Below are 20,989 nucleotides of genomic sequence, written 5' to 3'. Positions count from 1 at the left end.
TATCTGGATTTGCTGTACCTGCTTTCATCACTAATCTGGCTGTCTTTAATTCTTCCGTCATGTTGACGCCTGCGTCTGGTCTCTTGAAAATTTTGAAACCTGGACTGGAGCCTGCATTTAGTATCTGGCACATTTTGAAACCTGGTAACCATCGAATCTTCCATTCTTTGTGTCACAGCGGAAGACCCCATTTGTTCCATGAAAACTGAAGGGAGTGACCGTTTCCCCAGGAATTCCTTTAAGGCAGCAGATATTCCAACAGAGTTTCCTTTTCCAAGAACTGGACACCAGTTAGGACCAGTTGCCTGTTCATATGAGACACCTTAGCACAATCTAGTAATTTAAATGCTAGTATTGATCCAGGGATTCCCAATTTGAACTTGGTCAACCTTTTATACAATTTGTTAAAATCCATGATTTATTCTTCCACTGAATGACTGTCTGTTTTTCGAAATCTATTAAATGCTGACCAGACCTCATAGGCACTTAATCTTTCTTGTAAATTTGATCCAGAAATTTTATTAGAAAGGTAAAAACGTTATCATTATCCAAAAGATCTGCATCCATCTCAGAAAATACCTTCTGATTTTACTTTGTTCAGGAGCGAAAACGCCAAAGCTATGCCTTGGTAGATGGCATAGCCTTGGTATACTCTTTGGTAGAGTAGTAACCGTGTCCACATATCAACCTCATTTTTCCACTGGTCATACGGTTCAAACTCCAAGAACATCAGAGGGAAATCGTAACTAGACGATTTAAACTTGCTTTCTGCCATTTTCCACAATGGCCACTAGGCTTTCAAGTTTTGTTTTGTATTGTATTGTATGTCCAAAAAAAATTGTAGTTTCAAACATCTTACATTAAATATACAAATACGTCACAGGTGTTAATATTTGTCAAGCTCATAATGAGCTTTCTCATTGTCTGCTACCATGTTAAAATTGGATAGCCATGTGGTGAACGATGGAATACCAGAGCCTGGTTTTTATAGTTGTTTCCAAGCCTTTATTCACAGATTCCCCATATACACACCCCAGCTAAGCGCTTCTTTCAAAAGGATACAAGAGAGTCCCCAATTGATATTCACCACCTGAATACAATTAACACTAATTGATATAAATCATACAATTAACATTGAACAAATTGACTTGTTTACTGGGACCATTAGTGTCGCTTGACAGTATTCAGAGGAGCTATTTATTGCTTCAGGCAAGCAGCCAGTAGTTAATGCACTGCCTTAACCCCCTCGTTCACTGTATTTCTTGAGTACAGTCATGCCAAAGTTTACCATGTCCAATCTGAAAATAAATTGTGATTCATGTAATGCTCTTATAATAACTTAAAGTTTAAATAGACTCTTGATGCCTGTGATAGCTGGTTTAATGAAATACACTATGTGGATATGGATATTTCAAGGTGGGTATTCTCTTTAGAATAAAAGTAACAGTCCAAGATGACATTTAGAAGTATACAGAATTTGTATACCTTATTTAAGCTTGGTTTTGTAAGTGATTTTGTTTTTCTTACAGCCTTCACAGGCTGGGCTTGATTCTCTTGGTGCCGCATTACCTGGTAGAGCTCTTGTTTCATGCATCACGATTATTCTACTTCAGTGATGAAAACAAACAAAAGGGGTAAGAGTAGTTTTGTGGACACTTTTTAGGAGTTTGAACTGTCGAACTGTATTGGAGTACAACCAGATGTTTTTCTCTTTTCATCATTAAAATATAGGGGCTCATTCCAGCAAAATTTATCCAGTAAGTAGATAAGCCAGTGGGACCCACCTTCAATCCAAGTTAGCTGATCTCAGCAAAGGCAGCGCTACTGGCATTATAATTAGCCACAGCACCCCTGGGTTGGAGAAGGGAAAACTCGCTAGAGGTCTGTTCCTGATTGCTGTTCAACAAACAATGCTGAGTGTACATAAGTGCGGACATCTGATGAGGACAAGATTAAGTTCAATTAATGTCACCTGCAGTCAAAAATCCTGTCAAGACTCCTATATAAACAGTGGCTACTGTGAGTGAGATTTCCCTAACTCATTTACATGTAGGTGGTGGGGAAAGTCTAGACTTAGGACTAAAGGAGGAGTGCAGGATTAATAAAACTGTTGGAGTAGAAGTATCAAGTGTAGTTGAAAGAAATAGTGAGGAAATAGCAAGAGGATAAAGGGAAAGAAAGAGGCTTCAATAAGTGAGATAAAAACACTGTTGTAAAAGGGGTAAGAGATAAATGAGAAAACTAAGAAAAAGATTGAGCCACCATACCAAGAAATTGGAGTCAGGATCAAGTATTGTGCAACTGAATGCACAAAGCATTCAAAATTGGAGAATTAGAAACATTAATAACTAAGGTTGAATATGATGTTGGTATAACAGATATGGCTTAGGTTTGGGCAGGACTAAGAACTTAAAGCTCTCAGTGTACATTACAGGCCACTATCAATGGAGATGATTTAGAGGGGAAGATTTGCAAACAGTTCAGAGAGATACCATAAAACCAGCAGGTTAATAATGTTAGGTGATTTTAACTATCACAAGTGGGATGGAGGTATTGTATGTGGTCAAAGTGGGAAATACTTTTTAGAATGCATCTAAGACTGCTTCCTAATATGCTTCTTGTCCAACAAGGAAAGAAGCTTGCTTGATTTAGTTATGGGAAATGAATTTGGACAAATAACTGATATGAGAGTAGGAGAACAATTGTAAAATAGTGACCATGACATAGTTGTGTTTGATGTGAAAATTGAAAGGGATAATGAAGAGTTAAAGATGAGAGTGCTGGACTAGAAAAAGGCAAAGTTTGCCGAGATAAGGAGCAACCTGGCCCAAATTATTTGAGCCGAAAAGTTAGCAAACAGGCAGTAGGGGATCTCCAAATAGGAGATGGACAGAGTACAAAACAGATAAATTCCTATAAGGCAAAAAGGGAGTGCAGAACAGGATAGAATTCTATGACCAAATAGAGAGATTAAAACTCAATTGAAACTTACGAGGAAAGCACTTGATAAAACTAGGACTAACAATATTAAAAAACATCATAAGGGATGTAGAAAGTGTAGTGGGGAGATAAAAAGGGAGAGTCAAAGGAAATGTGAGAAAATGCTAGCAGATAATATAAAAGGAAATAATGACTTTTATAAACATATTAAAAGTGAAAGAATAGTTAGAGAGGGTGGAAATGCTCATTGATGAAGGGGAAAACCTAATTGTGGAGGTAGAAGGTATGGCAGAGATATTTATAAAAATTGACACAAAATATTTAATAAGTGGAAGTGAGAATGTAGGTGTACTACAGGAGGATGCAGAACCATTGTTAAAAATAACTAATGAAAGGAAAAATTGGCAGAACTCAAGGTGGATGAACTACTGGATCCTGATAGCATGCACCCTCTGCTGTTGAAGGAAGTTAGAGGGAAAATTGCAGAAGCTGTTAATCACATTTTTTCAAGACTCCTTAGATATGCAAATTGTGCAGGGGGCACTGGAGGATAGTCAACGTAAGACCTCTGTTCAAGAATGGAGAGAACGATAAGCTGGGTCATTATGGACCAGTTAGTCCAACATCACTGTAACGTCATAACCCCCCTTTTGTCTTCACAGATGTTGACTGACCTGTGTACTTCGAGCACGTTGTTTTAATTTTAGCCTAATTAGATATGAGCTGGTTGACTGATAGGAAACAAAGAGTTAGGGTTAATGGGTGTTCGTTTTGAGGATTGGTTGGATATGGGTGGTCAGCATTTGGTGTACTCTTATTCTTGATATATGATTTGGACTTGGGACTATAGGGAGCACCATATTAGAATTTGTTGATGACACAAAATAAGGGGGGTTGGCAAACCGTGATGAGGACTGTAGCTTCAGAAGGACAGGTTAGTGGAATAAACAGACATGTGGCAGATAAAATTTAATGTGGAGAGGTGTGAGGTAATACATTTTGGGAGGAAAAACAAAGAATCGGAATAAACACTCAATGAAGCATGTGGAATGAAGAGAGAGATCTGGGGGGTCGGGTGCAAATACAAATTCCCTGAAAGTGTGAGTGTAGTTAGATAAAGCCATAGTGTATTTTGGATTTTATCGTTAGGGGCATAAAGTACAAGAGCAAAGAGGTAATGATAAATTTGTTCAAAACATTAGTTAGGCAACAGTACTTTGTGCAGTTTTGGATGCCCCATTATAGAAAGGACACAAAGCCAAAAAGAAAGTGTGGATTCACCAGGATGGTACGAAGGATGGAGAACTACAGTTATGACTAGAGACATGAGATACTGGGACTTTCCACTTGAGCAGAGAAGGCTAAGAGCAAGTTTAATGTAGATTTTAAAAATTATGATGGGTGAATAAGGAAAGACTATTTCTACTGGTTGTGGAGTCAGAAAAAAGTTGCCATCAGTTTAAAATTGGGAATGAGGAGAGAAATTAGGAAAAATGTCTTCACAGTTGGAAAATGGAATGCTTTGCCACACAATAGCTGAGGCATGATGGAAAGGTACAGTATGCTAATACATTGTGCCACTAGGTTAGAATGCTGCAAATAACTGGTGATCACTGGAACTGTAAAATATATTTGATATAACAATGTGCTGAATGATGAGTATATTTAATTTAATTAATAAGGTTTAGCAATCCGTCTAAAAAGATGTGTTTTGTTCTCCCCAGCTTCACTCTCTGGGCTCTACTTTTTGTAATGGCTCGCCTCCTCACACTGACTCTGTCTGTCCTCACTTTTGGCTTTGGCCTTGCGAGGGCAGAGAATCAAGGCTTTTCAGTAGCAAATGGAAATTTCAACACATTGACTATCAGGTGGGACATTGAAGTGACGCATGTAGTCTTAACTTTTGAAAAACAGTCGTACCTATTGTTGTGAGGGTATATTTGAGATGTTATTTTAACATTAAAGGCATAGGTTAGTGTTATTTTAGTTCCCAGGTTATGAATTGCTGACATTTTAGTGTTGAATATGTGGCTTAGTTACATTTAGTTAATTTTTTTCAGGGTTTGACTTGTGTTTTTTTTAAAAAGTATTTTTCTCCTCTTTCACTTTTGTTCATGCCCCAGTGGTTTGCACCACTCCTGGCCAAGATGACCACAGGGCCTTCACGAGTGCCACTTGGTAACTAACTGGTAGCTGTTGTGAGAGGGCAGCCCAGGCAACCTTTCATTAGAATTTTTCCTCCTTTTCTGTGGGGAAATATTTGGTCTCTGAAATCAAAGATAAATTTTATTACTTTTTTTAAGGTCCTGGCATACCATACAGATAGAACTACACAAATATGCCCAGTCTAGCTAATTAATTATTACTTTTGAAATATAACTTCAGGTAATCCCATCTCTAAAAAGGATGAATACTGGGTGTGTATTTCTTTGTGTTAAAACATAACTTGTCATGAATTGCCAAGCCGATTAAAAGCTTATTTTGCTTGTGCAGGACCACCTCATGAGTGAATATTGTGTTGTGGGATAGGTAATGGAAAGAATTTCTTTGTGTGTTAGTTTAGCTGGTCATGAATTATGAGGCAGAATAAAAGCTCATTCTATTCATGTAGCTACCCTCATCATGGGCCAAAATTAAATGTGTTTTTTTGGCCTCTTAAAGTAATCTACAAAAAGCAGCCCTCATGATTTTTTTTCCAGGAATTACTATTTGAATCTATCTCTGTTCACAGAGGTATTCATTTTATCAATTCTATGTTCCAAGTTAGTAATAGCATTAAATCCGAAGAATTGCAAACTTTTTTTTTACTACTTTGATGTTCTGTTGTTTGAAGAGGATAAGAAAATGAGGACGGAGGTTTTCCTCTTCAAAATGAAGTTCATCCTTCGGATGAGTCTTGAAGATTCAGTTTGCGGCAACTCTCTTTTCTCATGTATTGTTTCTCTCTTCGTCTGCCTGGACTTGCACCTCACTAATGCCCCTTTTGTTGGCTACTAGGAGAAAGGTACCACCTGGGTAATGTTCTGCTGTTTGAACTTCCTTTCTTTCTCTTCCTGCACCCCCTCCTGACCACAGGAGATGCTGTAACCTTCATTTGCTGCGTGCTTGAAATGGCACAGACCCGGAAGTGAACAGCACAGAGGATCAAACTGTCCTCCTCTTACACTGTGTAACATTGAATGTAAATGCTATAATGATCAGTGTCTCACGATTTTCATGCAGGATAATGCTGTATAAAGCTAATTCTGCTTTTTTGTTTGAATATTTTCTCTGCTTCATCTATAATGTTGAGCACCCTTGATAGCTCAGCAAATGTATCCAGTGAATAACTGAGTCATATGGTCCTGAAGCGTCCCTGGTTAGCTGATCTCTGCTCGGTATCAGTAGTTGTACTACAGTTGGTTTCAGCACTCCTTGGGAGGAGGGGTTGGAAATCAGCCAGGCTTGTCGTTCTTGATTGCTATTGAGTAACCTATGCTGGAAATGTGCATGAGTGGATTCAGGTAAGATTGTGATTGGGCTCAGCTGTGATGCCTCCACAGTCAAATGACTTGTCAACACTCCTGTAGGTAAATAATGGCCACTTGGATGAAAACAAGAAGGCAAATAGTACTTATGAATCATACCCCAGTTAGAAATCAATGCCTTAAGAAAAGTGAAGAAATTAGCAAGAAGAGGGGAGAACAATTGCCTGGCCGGAGTGGGGATGGGGGAGGGGTGTTTTCACCGAGTACACTTTTCCTGCAGAGTATTTTAAAACTCCTTGAAGTGAAAGAGTGAAGGGGCGGGGTGAGAAATTAAATGATTTGCATAACAGAAGTCTATGTAAAGCATTTCTGTGCAAACCATCAGTTCCCCCTGACTTTATGGAGCTCCAGGGATTCTGCAGAAAAATGCAATCTGTTAAAAATTTACAGCCCTGTTTATGAGGTCATCTAGTGTCAGTTTGGCTCATTTGGAAGCTTCTCACATCTGAGTTGGACATTTGTGAACTCAAACCTCACTCCAGGAATCAAGCACTTAATGTGGGCTGTCTGACAATGCATTGTTGGAGGTGTCCTCCCTTGGATGAGGCATTAAACCAAGGCCATATCTGCCTGTTTGGGTGGATGTATGTTAGGATACATGCAAATATTCAGAGAATAAGTTTTACCAGTGTCCTGGCTAGCAGTTCTCCTTCAACTAACTGGCCATTTGTCTCATTGCTGTTTGTGGGATCTTGCTGTGTGCACAATAGCTGCTGTTGTCTACATAACTGCACCTCAGAATAATTCATCATTGTATGCAAAGCATTTTGAACCGATTCTGAGAAACATGATGAAGCACTGTATAAATGCAAGTCATTTTTTAGTGAAGCAGATAATACAGAGGGCAGCAGTAATTTTGTCAGTACAATTTTTTTTGATGAAGGTTCAGGGGTGTTGATTTTAGCCTTGGTTTTTAATATAGGATCTATTCCCTGCAACAAATATAAAACGAATGGTGTTCGATCTGAGCTTTTTTTAAAAAAAGAAAAAACTTGAATTGTATTTCCTCCTCCAGATTTCACTGTGATGTGGAGATGCCGGTGATGGACTGGGGTTGACAATTGTAAACAATTTTACAACACCAAGTTATAGTCCAACGATTTTTATTTGAAATCTACAAGCTTTCGGAGGCTTCCTCCTCCCTCAGGTAATTCCTCAATTACCTGAGGAAGGAGGAAGCCTCCGAAAGCTTGTAGATTTCAAATAAAAATCGTTGGACTATAACTTAGATTTCACTATGTCACACATCATCCCCTAGCTAAGACAGCAGGCAGGTGGTTCACGCCTAAGCCTCAGCAAATGCTGGTCTGTAACTGTCCAAGAGATATATGACAGCTGTCTGGTGTTGCTCACCCTGTGAATTTCACTCCTTCCCTGCAGAGAAGCATTGTATCTCTGTTCTCAATTGCCCTGGCAATTAGAAAGTCACTATCTGGGGAATTGTGACTGGCCTCCACTCCGTCACACAATACATTTCACAACCAATGCAACACACGAGGATTTAGTTTTAAATTAAAAACTGCTTTGCTGAAATTATATTTCCAGATGACTCAGTGCTGAAGTAGTACAAAGATATTTAGTATCATTTGTGATATTAGAGCAAGCTAATGGCACTGCCTTCTAGATTACATTTGTCTTTGTGCAAGTTTTTAGTTTTAATAATTATGTACTTCACTGACCTGTGGTTGCCTTTATGTTTGGACAGGATCAGTTGCTTAGCAGCCATTTGTCTAACACAAGCATGGATGATGTGGAAGTTTATTAACTTCCAGCTGAAGAAGTGGAGGGAACACACTCAGAATCAGATCCCCAGAAAAAAAGTAGCTAATACCAAGAACAAACCTTCAAAAAAGGAATACAACAAGGGTCAGTATCAAAACCTGGAAATCTCATTAATTTTTCTCCTTTCCTGCATCCTCCATTTCATGATTTAATCTTCTAACCCCAAAAGCATGCTCAGCATTTTGTTAAATTTACAAGTATAATTCACTGAACAGTAGCTGTATTGTTTTTTTTACAGTTAAATAAACTGGCCCTGAATTTCTATGAAGGTTGTCCCAATCTCATGCTGTAACTTCATTGATAGATAGCGGTAACCCTAGAAAAAACAGCATAAATGGCTGTTTCTCTGAGGATCTTGTGGAAATTCAGAGCCCCGAGATCTAAAATACTTTTTAAAAAAAAACCATTATATTGAGGTGTGCCAGATGTCACACACCAGGCTTTGTTACTGCTGTCCTTATAGCTGCAGTACTTTTGGGGCCAAAAATGACCTGAGGAACAACAATTTATTTCAAGAACAAACAAAGGTAAATGGAACACCAAAAGGTGGTCTATCAGGAAAGAGCCAAGCAAAAGTAAAAAGGCTCCACTTTCTTAGAGGCCTCCCCTAAAGTATCTGCAATGCTGCTCAGATGCTCTAGCCATGTTATGGGGAGGACTTCTATTTAGGATAAAAACCAGCACCTTAATGAGCCTTGCGTGCAAGTCCCAAGCATGCAATGTGTTGTCTGATCACGTGGACATGCACATTATGCATCAGGCATAGAGTCAGTCTCAGGCCACAGTGTTCCATATGTGCACTGGTGTTTTGCATCACATTGCATCGATCTGAGTAACTTGAACTTGTGTTCAGTTCCCAACAGTTAAACTTTGTTGCCTTAAAGGGATATCAGAATAATCACCTTATCAGAATAATCTATTGTGTGTTAAATCTCCTGTCCCTATAAAATAGCATCTCACCTGCTTTACCATGGGTAATACCATAGAAGATCTACAGAATTTTAATTAAAACTGCCAAGCTTGTTAACTGATTTTAATGGACAGCTGCTCCCTAACAAGTGTATGGTTTAAACCATTCTCTAATTATTTTCTTTCCTCTTGCGCCATTTTTTTGTTGGAAAAGGCACAAATGGTCACATACATCTTCCAAGAATATTCACCCTTCTGTTGTTCTCTCAATTGCTTACCCATTCACAACTGCTCAGCATAGCATTGCAGATATAATGGCAAATGGAAAAGGTATGATGCATATGTGACTTATACCAAGGAAGAAGATGCTGCCAGAGTCTCAGTAAAGGAAGATATGGTTGAGATACTGGATGGGCTAAAAATTGATGGAGGTACTTGAAAGGCTAGCTGTACTTAAAGTAGATAAGTCACCTAGTCTGGATGGGATGCATCCTAGGTTGCTGAGGGAAGTAAGGGTAGAAATTGTGGAGGTACTGGCCATAATCTTCCAAACATTCATAGGTATGGGGGTGGTGCCAGTGGACTGGAGAATTGCAGATGTTACACCCTTGTTCAAAAAAGGATGTAAGGATAAACCCAGCAACTATGGGCCAGTCAGTTTAACCTTGTGGTGGGGAAACTTTTAGAAACGATAATCCGGGACAGAATTAACAGTCACTTGGACGAGTGTGGATTGATTGGGGAAAGCCAGCACAGATTTGTTAAAGGCAAATCGTGTTTAACTAACCTGATAGAGTTTTTTGATGAGGTAAGAGAGAGGGTAGATGAGGGCAATGTAGTTGATGTGGTGTATATGGACTTTCAAAAGGCGTTGATGAAGTGCCGCATGATAGGCTTTTCATCAAGTTTGCGACCCATGGAATAAAGGAAGCGGCAGCAACATGGATACAGAATTGGCTAAGGGACAGAAAGCAGAGAGTAGTGGTGAACGATGGTTTTTCGGACTGGAGGGAGGCGTACAGTGGTGTTCCCCAGGGGTCGGTGCTGGGACCACTGCTTTTCTTGATATATATTAATGACTTGGACTTGGGTGTACAGAGCACAATTTCAACACTTGCAGATGACACAAAACCTGGAAGGGTACTGAACAGTGAGGAGGATAGTGATAGGCTTCAAGAGGATACAGACAGGCTGGTGGCGTGGGCGGACACATGGCAGATGAAATTTAATACAGAAAAATGTGAAGTGATACATTTCGGAAGGAAGAATGAGGAGAGGCAATATAGACTAGTGGGCACAATTCTAAAAATGGTCCAGGAACAGAGAGATCTGCAGGTATGTGTGCACAAATCATTAAAGGTGGCAGGGCAGGTTGAGAAAGCGGTTTTAAAAAAAGCATATGGGATCCTGAGCTTTATAAATAGAGGCATAGAGTACAAAAGTATAGAAGTCATAATGAACCTTTATAAAACACTGGTTCGGCCACAACGGGAATACTATGTCCAGTTCTGGGCACCGCACTTCAGGAAAGATGTGAAGGCCTTAGAGAGGGTGCAGAAAAGATTTACTAGAATGATTCCAGGGATGAGCGACTTCAGTTACGTGGATTGACTGGAGAAGCTGGGGTTGTTCTCCTTGGAACAGAGACAGTTGTGAGGAGATTTGATAGAGGTATTTAAAATCACGAAGGTCCTAGACAAAGTATATAAAGAGAAACTGTTCCCATTGGCAGAAGGGTCAAGAACCAGAGGACATAGATTTAAGGTGATTGGCAAAAGAACCAAAGGTGACATGAGGAAAATGTTTTTTAAATAGCGAGTGGTTAGGATCTGGAATGCATTGCCCGAGAGGGTGATGGAGGCAGATTCAATCATGGCCTTCAAAAGGAAGCTGGATAAGTACTTGAAAGGAAAAAAATTGCAGGCTATGGGGACGGGGTGGGAGAGTGGGACTAGCTGGATTGCTCTTGCATAGAGCCGTCGCGGACTCGATGGGCCGAATGGCCTCCTTCCGTGCTGTAACCTTTCTATGATTCTACATGATACTCTGTTCAGCAAGGTGATTAGAATGTGTCATGGAATCTGTAATACCTTAAGATTTATGCTGGTTAGAAAGTAGACATGCAAAAGAGAAACCAGTCAAATAATTTGCCTTGATTCTTACAAATAGTTGACTGTTCATAGAGCAAAGATCAAAAGTTAGTAGAAAAAAAATTAATTTAAATCTGTATCAGTTGATTTCACAGTCTCTTTGCCTGTGTGTGATAGTGTTGTGAATTTAGGATCCCTGATTAATCACACCTAAAATCAGAGGGTTCTTATTACATGCTGTCTCTAAATTTACAGCCCTTAAAGCACCTTGGGACATATTACTATGTTAAAGGCGCTATATAAATGCAAGTTGTTGGTCTAGTAGTAATGTTCAGCTTCCAAATGCTATTCCTATACTAGATGGTATTTTTGCACATCCCTAGATGCATTTCTGTGATGAGATGCAATACTTTCATACCATTCTTACATGTTTAATACTTCATAGTCATTCTTGCTATGTTTCTGGCAGCCCACGTAAAGTAAAATGACCACTTCCAGGCTCTGAGGTTCATTCATGTAGTTGTGTAGCATAACTTACAGGTTTTCATGGAGGAAAGTTCCTCTAAGTACACCGGGTCACGTCAACTAAGTGATTAAAAAGCAGGAAAGCTCTAATGACCTCTTGGTCTAGGATGAGAGTAGGGTGGCAGGTCTCTAGCGCATCCCATCTCTAAATAGGAATATGGATCTACTCCCAATAAGGCGTGGATTGATGGGAATTACCAGTGAGGGCCACATCACTATTTTGAGTGTTTTTTGCACAAAGTTTTTGTTACCTTACTGAATTTTTCATAATGTTTTTGCAGCTAATGCATCTAATGGAACAGTGAAGACAGAAAGTGGAACATCACCACGTGCAAGGAAAGCAAAAGCTTCATGAAGCTGGATATTAAAAATTGGGAAATTTCTAAGAAAAAAAAACTGTGATAATCACAAATTTATTCTATCCTGTCTCACCCCTAAACCACTCTACTTTCATCACTATCTGCTGATCAGAATTGAGCAAAGAAAATGATGGCTGGCCCTCTAGAGAGACTGTTCTTCTTGCAGCCTTATCAATGGGCGTGAGATATGAAACACTGTAGTCTTACTGTCCCAAACAGATCAGTTATCTGAAAAGGCCTCAAGTCTTCAGTTGTCATTTGCAAGTCTGTTTAGTTCCAGTGGTAAATGCTCAGCTCTGATGGGGTGCATGCCTGCTGATGTTTTTGCTCTTGTCAGTTTTGGATGGAGGCTGCAGGACATCTTAATGAAGGGAAGGTAGCTGTGGTAAATGGGGTGAGATAGAAATCAGCCACTAGGATGCCTTTACCAAAGGCTGTTATGAGCCACGTTACCAGTGCAACAGACATGAATCTTGGAGTTTGTCCTAAAGATGTGTTCAGAATTAAATATGATGAAGATAGTCTTATTACCTGGAGACTGGGCCTATCACAGCATCACTGATTTATTCTTGCATTGTCTTTTTTCCCCCCATTGAGTTTGTTGTGCTGTTTACATTTCAAGAAGTACAAGAACACCCCAGACCCTAACGAACTGTGAACACAAGTTCGAGTATAAAATGTAACTCAGTTCTTTATACTGTATTTTCCATAGCACCAGAAAGAAAACTCAACCTCACCCTGGTTGGTTACTGTATAGCAGTCTCCAGTGTTGCACTAAAGATTTGTTGACCAGAATAAATCAATATGTCCCTGCAGATACAATGGCATATCATTGAGTGCTATCCACACTGTAAATACAGGCTTTGGCTCCAATTTGTTTTTTTGTTAGGTTGGTTAAACATGTAATTGATCTCACTGCAGAATTCCTGCAACTTGTTCAAACTGCAGGGTGGGGTGAGGATTTTTTTTATTTATTTGATTTTTTTTTAAAGGATTAATAAATGCTGCCAGTTATACCCCAAACTTTTATTTGGGGTTTTGTTTTACTTTTGTGACTTTTCAAGAGAAACTGTGTGTATGTGTTTGATCTCCATCCCTCTACCCCTCCCCCAAAAAGTTCTTTATTCAAGTGTCCTTGATGTGAAATGTAAAAAATAACCAGCCAAAAACAACCATGTTACAATAATACTGTAACTCAGCAAAATGGTTCTTCAAGGGGGAGGTTATTTTTTTTTTAAAGTTTATGTTAAGTGAGCAAATTGGTCGTTTCCTGTCTGTGTTTGTATATTCTCAATCATTTTAGTTGCTTCAGGCCTAAGTCAGCATAGTGCTTTGCCCATGGATGCATGATGGGGACTGTGCCTTAACTTTGACAAATGTTGTCTACTTCTGTAGTCTTAACATGAAACGGCATCAAAGTTTAACCACTAAGCCCAGTCCATTTCACTGTCGATTCTTTCATCGCAAACAAAAGCAAACCTTTAATTTCTCGTGTTTTTATTGCATTTTTAAAGATCGTTTATTTTAATCAAAGACAAAATAGTTTTGCTGTTTTTAAGATGTGGGTTCTGGAACCAGCTTGTCCTAAATGACAATTGTCACCAATAATATTTTACATGACAGAGTTAAAAAAAAATTATTTTAAAACAAATTATCTTCTAAACACACTTATTGTGGTACCTGCCTTGCCCCATAATATTTCCTTCTAAGAGGCAATGAAATGTTTTTAACTGGCTGATTCTTTCTCAACATTCTCTTTAGTCAGACTTCTTATTTAGGGCAATCTCTTTTAGCAAATCCTTATTTTGGGGCATCTTTATGGTGCTTCTTAATTAAGGGATTCTTTGCAGAATATATTTTGGGGGGGTCATTGGGTTCTTGGCTGACAGCTCCTGTTCAGGTTATGTGCTTCTTCCAAAATTTGTTTATACAGATTCCTGCTCTATGACATAACTGTGCAATGGGAAGGTACCTCCTATCAATTTGAGCTTGGTTTCTACTGTGTGCTCTAATAAACTTGGTCGAGCTAATGCCCAACATGAAACTTTTTTTTAAAAACTGGTTTTACAAAACTCCTGCTAAATAGAGCCTTGTATATGTACCCATTTGTCTTTCAGAATCCCTTGTACACGTACATATTAAATCACAGTGTATTTTTGTGTATCAAATCTACCAAATGAGCATGTATACACACATGCTCACTTGCCCAACTATCTGTACTGAATGACCACATGTACACATACTCGCGTACTGAATCGCCTTATATACAAGCCTACACTGATTCATTTGTACTGAATCACTGCATATACACTTCAAATCATTTTAACTAAACACTTTGTGTACAGACACGTTGACCATGTGCCATATTACTGTTTATGTATTTAAACAAAAACACACGCGCCAAGTAAACTTCTACACACACCCCCCCATCTATCTATATTGAATCACTATGTATACAACCATCCATTTGTACAAAATCAACTGTACACACACTTGTATAATGAACCACTGAGTAGAATAAACATACCTGTTTTGTCTTTCTATGCAAATAGGAAGCTGCATTGTTCTTGTAAACTTCTATGAACAATTCCATGAATTGTTTCCTAAAACAAAGTTTGAGGTAAGTCCCACTCTTACATACTGATTAACACAATGTGTTGGTGCCTAAATTGGAGCGCAGTCCAAGTTTCTTGCATCCCTGCCCGCTGCTGTGAATATTGCATGTAGAATCAGCATGCAGGGAGGTAAAATACTTGACCAAATACTCTTAGAATATCTCATGCTCTTGTGATTGGAGTTGAGGACAAAATGTCATATTCTGACAGTGATACCATTGTTTTCAGCCTACTTGTAGTACCCCAACTCTGTAACAATGGACTATGTACAGAGACAATGTTATTGTTTATATTGGAACATTTGCATGCAGACATTTGTTGCATTTTCTCTGTAGACTGGAAAAAATATGATTGCTGCTGTACTTAATCAGTACTTTAGGGAGACAGGACATCCTGTGTGACTGACAGGATGGGCAGTGCTGACCAGAATATTGATCTTATCCATGAGGAAATACTGAAACTCCAATGGGATATCTCAAAAAGCAGTGATTTCCCAGCCTATTTTCTTACATGTATGTATAAATAAATTTAATTGTACTTTTTTTTTAAAAAAAGGGGGCACTATAAGTAAACAGTAGCTTAAACGTTATTATGTTATGACATGAAACATAACCACTTAGCCGGTTACTGTTAAAATGAGAATAGTCCTGAATGTCAGAAGCCTTTCTAAACTCAGTCATGTAAATGTAGTTAATTTGTTTTTCTAATACATTTTGTGAATCAATGTAACTGTAACAGCTTCGTGTTCCCAGTCCATTTGCTTTAGTGTTCAGAAGAATTTGTGGCCAGGGAAATGGGGGGTGGGGGCTTTTATTTTCCTCTATTGGTACAACAGAAGTTAGTTCAAGGTAACTTTAATTTAACTTTACATTGTTCGTCATTTTGTTATATTCATTTGTGGGTTGTAGAACACAGTGCCATGTGTTTTCAGTTGCTACTTTAAACATACCTTTAAATGCCAAGCTCTCTGTGCAAGTGTACGTTTGGCGGCAGGGTCTTGTAAGTTGAACATACATTTTGAATCTGATGTTATAAAACCACTATTTCTGTAATCTGAAAATAAACTTGTTGCCTCATCTGTAACATTTTAAATTGCTTGTGATCTTTGATAATTTGACATTTTAAATTCTAATGGTGCTGCGTGTTCTTTGCAGACCATGGGACGGATGGATGGTTCAATGAAGTGATTTGTTTTGGAGGAAGACTGTACATTTTTTTTTTAACACGTACAAGTATTGGCTACCATACATAGAGATGTACAATACGCAGCAAACAAAAAGCAAATGTGTATGGACATACTCAGTGTATGCAGTGCACGTAATTTTCAGTTCGATTACAAACACACGTAGGTGCAACAATTCAACCTGTCGAGATATCAATACTGACATAATTAAAGTAATCAGCTCTGAAATAGAGTTGCACTGTCATGTGCAAGGAAACAAGGCCAGATATTCAGTTGAAAGTTTCTTGGTTCCTCAACTGATTGGTTGCACAAAATTTGCTACGTCTGCTCCTGAAAACTTGAATCATAGAAAGTTACGGCACAGAAGGAGGCCATTCGGCCCATCGTGTCCATGCCAGCCGAAAAAGAACTATCCGGCTTAGTCCCACTTTACAGCACTTGGTCCATAGCCCTGCAAGTTACGGCACTTCAAGTGCACATCCAAGTACTTTTTAAATGAGTTGAGGGTTTCTACCTCTACCACCCTTTCAGGCAGTGAGTTCTAGACCCCGACCACCCCTTGGGTGAAAAGATTTCTCCTCAGCTCCCCTCTAACCCTTCTACAACCACTTTAAATCTATGCCCCCTGGTCACTGACCCATCTGCTAAAGGAAATAGGTCCTTCCTATCCACTCTATATAGTCCTGTCATAATTTTATATAACTCAACCAAAGAAAACACTCCAGCCTATCCAATCTTTTCTCATAGCTAAAATTCTCCAGCCCTGGCAACATCCTTGTAAATCTCCTCTGTACCCTCTCAAGTGCAATCACATCTTTACTTTAAAGTGGTGACCAGAACTGTACGCAGTACTCAAGCTGAGGCCTAACCAATGTTTTATACAGTTCCAGCATAACTTCCCTGCTCTTATATTCTATGCCTCAGCTAATAAAAGAAATGATCCCATATGCCTTTTTAACCACCTTATCTACCTGTCCTGCTACCTTCAGGGATCTGTGAACATGCACTTGAAGATCCCTTTGTTCCTCTACACCTCTCAGTATCCTCCCATTTATTGTGTATTCCCTTGCCTTGTTTGCCCTCCCCAAATGCATCACCTCACACTTCTCTGGATTGAGTTCCATTTGCCACTTTTCTGCCCACCTGACCAGTCCATTGATATCTTCCTAGCAGTCTACAGCTTTCCTCCTCACTATCAACCGCATGGTCATTTTTTGTATCATCTGAAAACTTCTTGATCAAGCCCCCCTCATTCAAGTCCAAATTATTAAAATATACCACAAAAAGCAAGGGACCTCACTGGAAACAGACTTTCAGCTGCAAAAACACCTGTCGATCATTACCCTTTGTTTCCTGCCACTTTCCCTTGGATCCCATGGGCTTTTACTTTTTTGACAAGTCAGCCATGTGGGACCTTGTCAAAAGCCTTGCTAAAAATCCATGTACACTACATCAAACGCGTTACCCTCATCGAATCTCTGTTCTTTCGGCTGAAAGTTACAATAATCATCCAAAAGCCGCAAATGGCAGTTTCTCACTGCGGGCGACCTTTAATGACCAAATTAATTTCTTCACCGGCAGTGGATCTTCTTCCAGTGGCAGAGAATCATAGTAGGTACAGCACAGAAGGATGCCATTTGGCCCGTTATGCCCATGCTAGCTTTTTGGTTGAGCTATCCAATTAGTCCTCCTCTCCTGCTTTTTCCCCATAGCCCTGTAATTTTTTCCCTTCAAGTATTTATCCAATTCACTTTTGAAAGTTGCTACTGAATCTGTTTCCACCACCCTTTCAGGCAGTGCATTCCAGATCATTACGACTCGCTGCGTAAAAAAAATGTTTCCTTATGTCACCTTTGGGTCTTTTGCCGATCACCTTAAATCTGTGTCCTCTGGTTATCGACCCTTCTGTGACTGGGAACAGTTTTTCCTTATTTACCCTATCAAAACCGTTCATGATTTTGAACACCTTTATCAAATCTCCCCTTAACCTTCTCTGTTCTAAGGAGAACAATCCCAGCTTCTCCAGTCTCTCCACATAACTGAAGTCCCTCATCCCTGGTACCATTCTAGTAAATCTCTTCTGCACCCTCTCTAAGGCCTTGACATTCTTCCTAAAATGTGGTGCCCAGAATTGAACACAATACTCCGGCTGAAGCCTAACCAGTGTTTTATAAAGGTTTAGCATAACTTCCTCGCTTTTGTACTCTATGCCTCTATTAATAAAGCCCAGGATCCCATATGCTTTTTAACAGCCTTCTCAACTTGTCCTGCCACCATCAAAGATTTGTGTATGTGCACCCCCAGGTCTCTCTGTTCCTGCACCCCCTTTAACATGGTACCATTTAGTTTATATTGCCTCATCGTTCTTCCTACCAAAATGCATCACTTCACACTTCTCTACCTTAAATTTCATCTGCCACTTGACTGCCCATTTCACCAGTCTGTCTATGACCTCCTGAAGTCTGTTACTATCCTCCACATTGTTCACTACATTTCCGAGTTTCGTGTCATCTGCATACTTTGAAAATATACCCTGTATACCCAAGTCCAGGTCATCAATATATATCAAAAAGAGCAGTGGTCCTAATACTAACCCCTGGGGAACACCACTGTATACTTCCCTCCAATCTGAAAAACAACCATTCATCACTACTCTGGTTTCTGTCCCCTAGCCAATTTTGTATCCATGCTGTTACTGTCTCTTTAATCCCATGGACTTCAATTTTGCTAACAAGTCTGTTATGTGGTGCTTTATCAAATGCCTTTTGAAAGTCCATATACACAACATCAACCGCACCACCCACATCAACCCTCTCTGTTACTTCATCAAAGAACTCAACCAACTTAGTCAAAGATGATTTTCTTTTAACAAATCCGTGCTGACTTCCATTTATTAGCCCAGTAATCACTAAATCAGATTATCTGGTCATTTTCTCATTGCTGTTGGTGGGACCTTGCTGTGCGCAAATTGGCTGTCACGTTTCCTCCATCACACCAATGACTGCACTTCAAAAATACTTAATTGACTATAAAGCCCTTTGAAACGTCCTGAGGTTGTGAAAGGCACAAACGCACAAGTTCTTTTCTTTCTTTACTGGTCGCAGGCTTGTTGGAGTTGAAATTCTCAGAAAGCAGGCTGGGAGTTTCCTTATGGCTGGTCTCACTCCACAGGGTAACATCGCCGCAATTTCAGCAAAGTTATAGCGACTGGGAGGGACCAGCTGTGAAGAAATTCCAGGCCACTTCTTGAAATGGGAGGAATTTCTGAGACAAAGCAAGACAGGCTCCTTGTGCGCGGCACATCAGGTACGATGATGGGGGAGGGAATTGCAAGTACAGACTACATCACACCTAAGGCGCGCAGGTGTGAAGTTCCGCAAATCATGAATACAAAGTACTTTTCTCCCGGGTTACTAGCAGCAGCGCTCGGGAGACCAATCCTCAAGTCCAGGAGGTTCCCGGACACCCCAGGAGGGTTGTCAACCGTAGGTCCTATGTAGGTCATAGGACCCAGACTTGCATGCACTAAAGAGGCTCCTGCCTGATACAGCCTGGACTGCCCAGTGGAAAATAGTGGCAGGCGGCATTGGAGGGGCTAACAAGGTAGTAAATGCAGCACAGCTATTTTAGGGCTGCTGCAGCCCTGTTAAAATTGGTCCTCCCGGCTTTACTCTGTTGCTGGAGTAGTCAAGAACTGCAACAGGCTGCTCAGATTCAATGGAACACCGCCCAGTGGCCAGAATCAGGTACTGCATAAACTCGTACCAACTGACCTCCTGCAGCGTTGTTCACAGTGAGTACAAAGTTACACTGTTGCACAGGGGTTGGGTGTGGAAGTGAGCAGTCGGGCACATCTCCACTGAAATAATTTTGAAGGAAGTACGTCGAAGAGAAATTTAAATAAATAGAAAAGATAAATGAAATCAAGGGAAATGGGGATAGGGCAGGAAAGTGGAGTTGAGGTAGAAGATCAGCCATGATCTTATTGAATGGTGGAGCAGGCTCGTATGGCCTACTCCTGTTCCTATTTCTTATGTTCTTATAAATCAAAACGTGGAATACAGTAAAGTAAATTTTTAAAAATCCAAAATGGAAGAAAAATTATCAATGAGTCAAACAAACATAAATTAGCACTTTCCATGTGAGTATTGCCATGAATAACTGAAAAAGTAGGTACAAAAATTTAAGCAAACACATACTGACTAGTGTCCCTGAATTTCCACAAGGGTTCTCCTGAGGTCCTGTCATAACTTCGGCAGGAGATCGGTGGAAAACCCTGGGAAATAGCATAAATGAAAATCCTGGGCCATAATCTACAATAATCATTTTGTATCTCTGCTGTCCTGCAGCACTGGCTTATGCCACAGTATATCCTGACCTTTCAGCAAATTAACTAGGAATCAGGAACTGGAACCTTGGCTGATTTACTCCCTCTGCTAGCCCAGGGTCCTCACTAGGATGAGTTGTTGTGCCCTTCATTGCTGCTTTGAGTGATAGCAGACATCAGAGGTCAACCCTGGGACCTTTCTGGTCTGCGTATCACAACAGGTAGCAATCTCACACCATTCAGGCTACACAGCTGGTATAGTGTAACTCCACTCCATTGCAGAGCAGTGTTACAAATCATGTTGGCATTAGGAGAGATGTGAAACTCCTGCCTCTTAACATTAAAAATTATTCACCTATGGAGCATAGCGCACTGCCATGTATATTACACTAGCAGCTTTGCAGCCAGCAGAGAGTGGAAATTTTTATCCCATCAGTCTGGGCTGCATTCATACTCAAGTGTCAGAGTAAGTCATCAAAGGAGCTTACAATACCTCTTTAATTACAAGACTAAAAAAAATGATAAAGAGCCCAGTCCAAGAGAAGTGGCCAGTACAGTGGGTTCAAACATGTCCTTTTACCTCTGGCACTTAAGTTTGAATCCAGCCCAGATTGATGGGATGAAAAATCTCCTCTCTGCTGGCTGCTAAAGTGTAACCTTTGTAATTTCACCCATCTCCATCCCTGCCTTGCCCCATCTACTGCCAAAAACCTCACCATGCTTTAGTTACGT

General features: G+C 39.9%; 1 protein-coding gene across 1 annotated transcript in view; it reads left to right on the top strand.

The window, feature by feature from the left end:
• LOC137335165 (translocating chain-associated membrane protein 1-like 1) overlaps positions 1-15,830 on the top strand; it is an 84,949-nt gene extending 69,119 nt beyond the window's left edge. Inside the window, exons 8-11 of the mRNA XM_068000329.1 lie at positions 1,530-1,634; positions 4,665-4,808; positions 8,173-8,333; positions 12,055-15,830. Coding sequence (XP_067856430.1) covers positions 1,530-1,634; positions 4,665-4,808; positions 8,173-8,333; positions 12,055-12,128 — 484 coding nt within the window. The 3' untranslated portion in view covers positions 12,129-15,830. The remainder of the gene's footprint in view (positions 1-1,529; positions 1,635-4,664; positions 4,809-8,172; positions 8,334-12,054) is intronic.
• The last annotated feature ends 5,159 nt before the right edge of the window (positions 15,831-20,989 follow it).

The sequence above is a fragment of the Heptranchias perlo genome, chromosome 19 (assembly GCF_035084215.1).
Source record: "Heptranchias perlo isolate sHepPer1 chromosome 19, sHepPer1.hap1, whole genome shotgun sequence".
In the NCBI taxonomy this organism is placed as follows: domain Eukaryota; kingdom Metazoa; phylum Chordata; class Chondrichthyes; order Hexanchiformes; family Hexanchidae; genus Heptranchias; species Heptranchias perlo.
The sequence above is the reverse complement of the archived record's forward strand: the minus strand, read 5'-3'. Positions and strand labels throughout refer to the sequence as shown.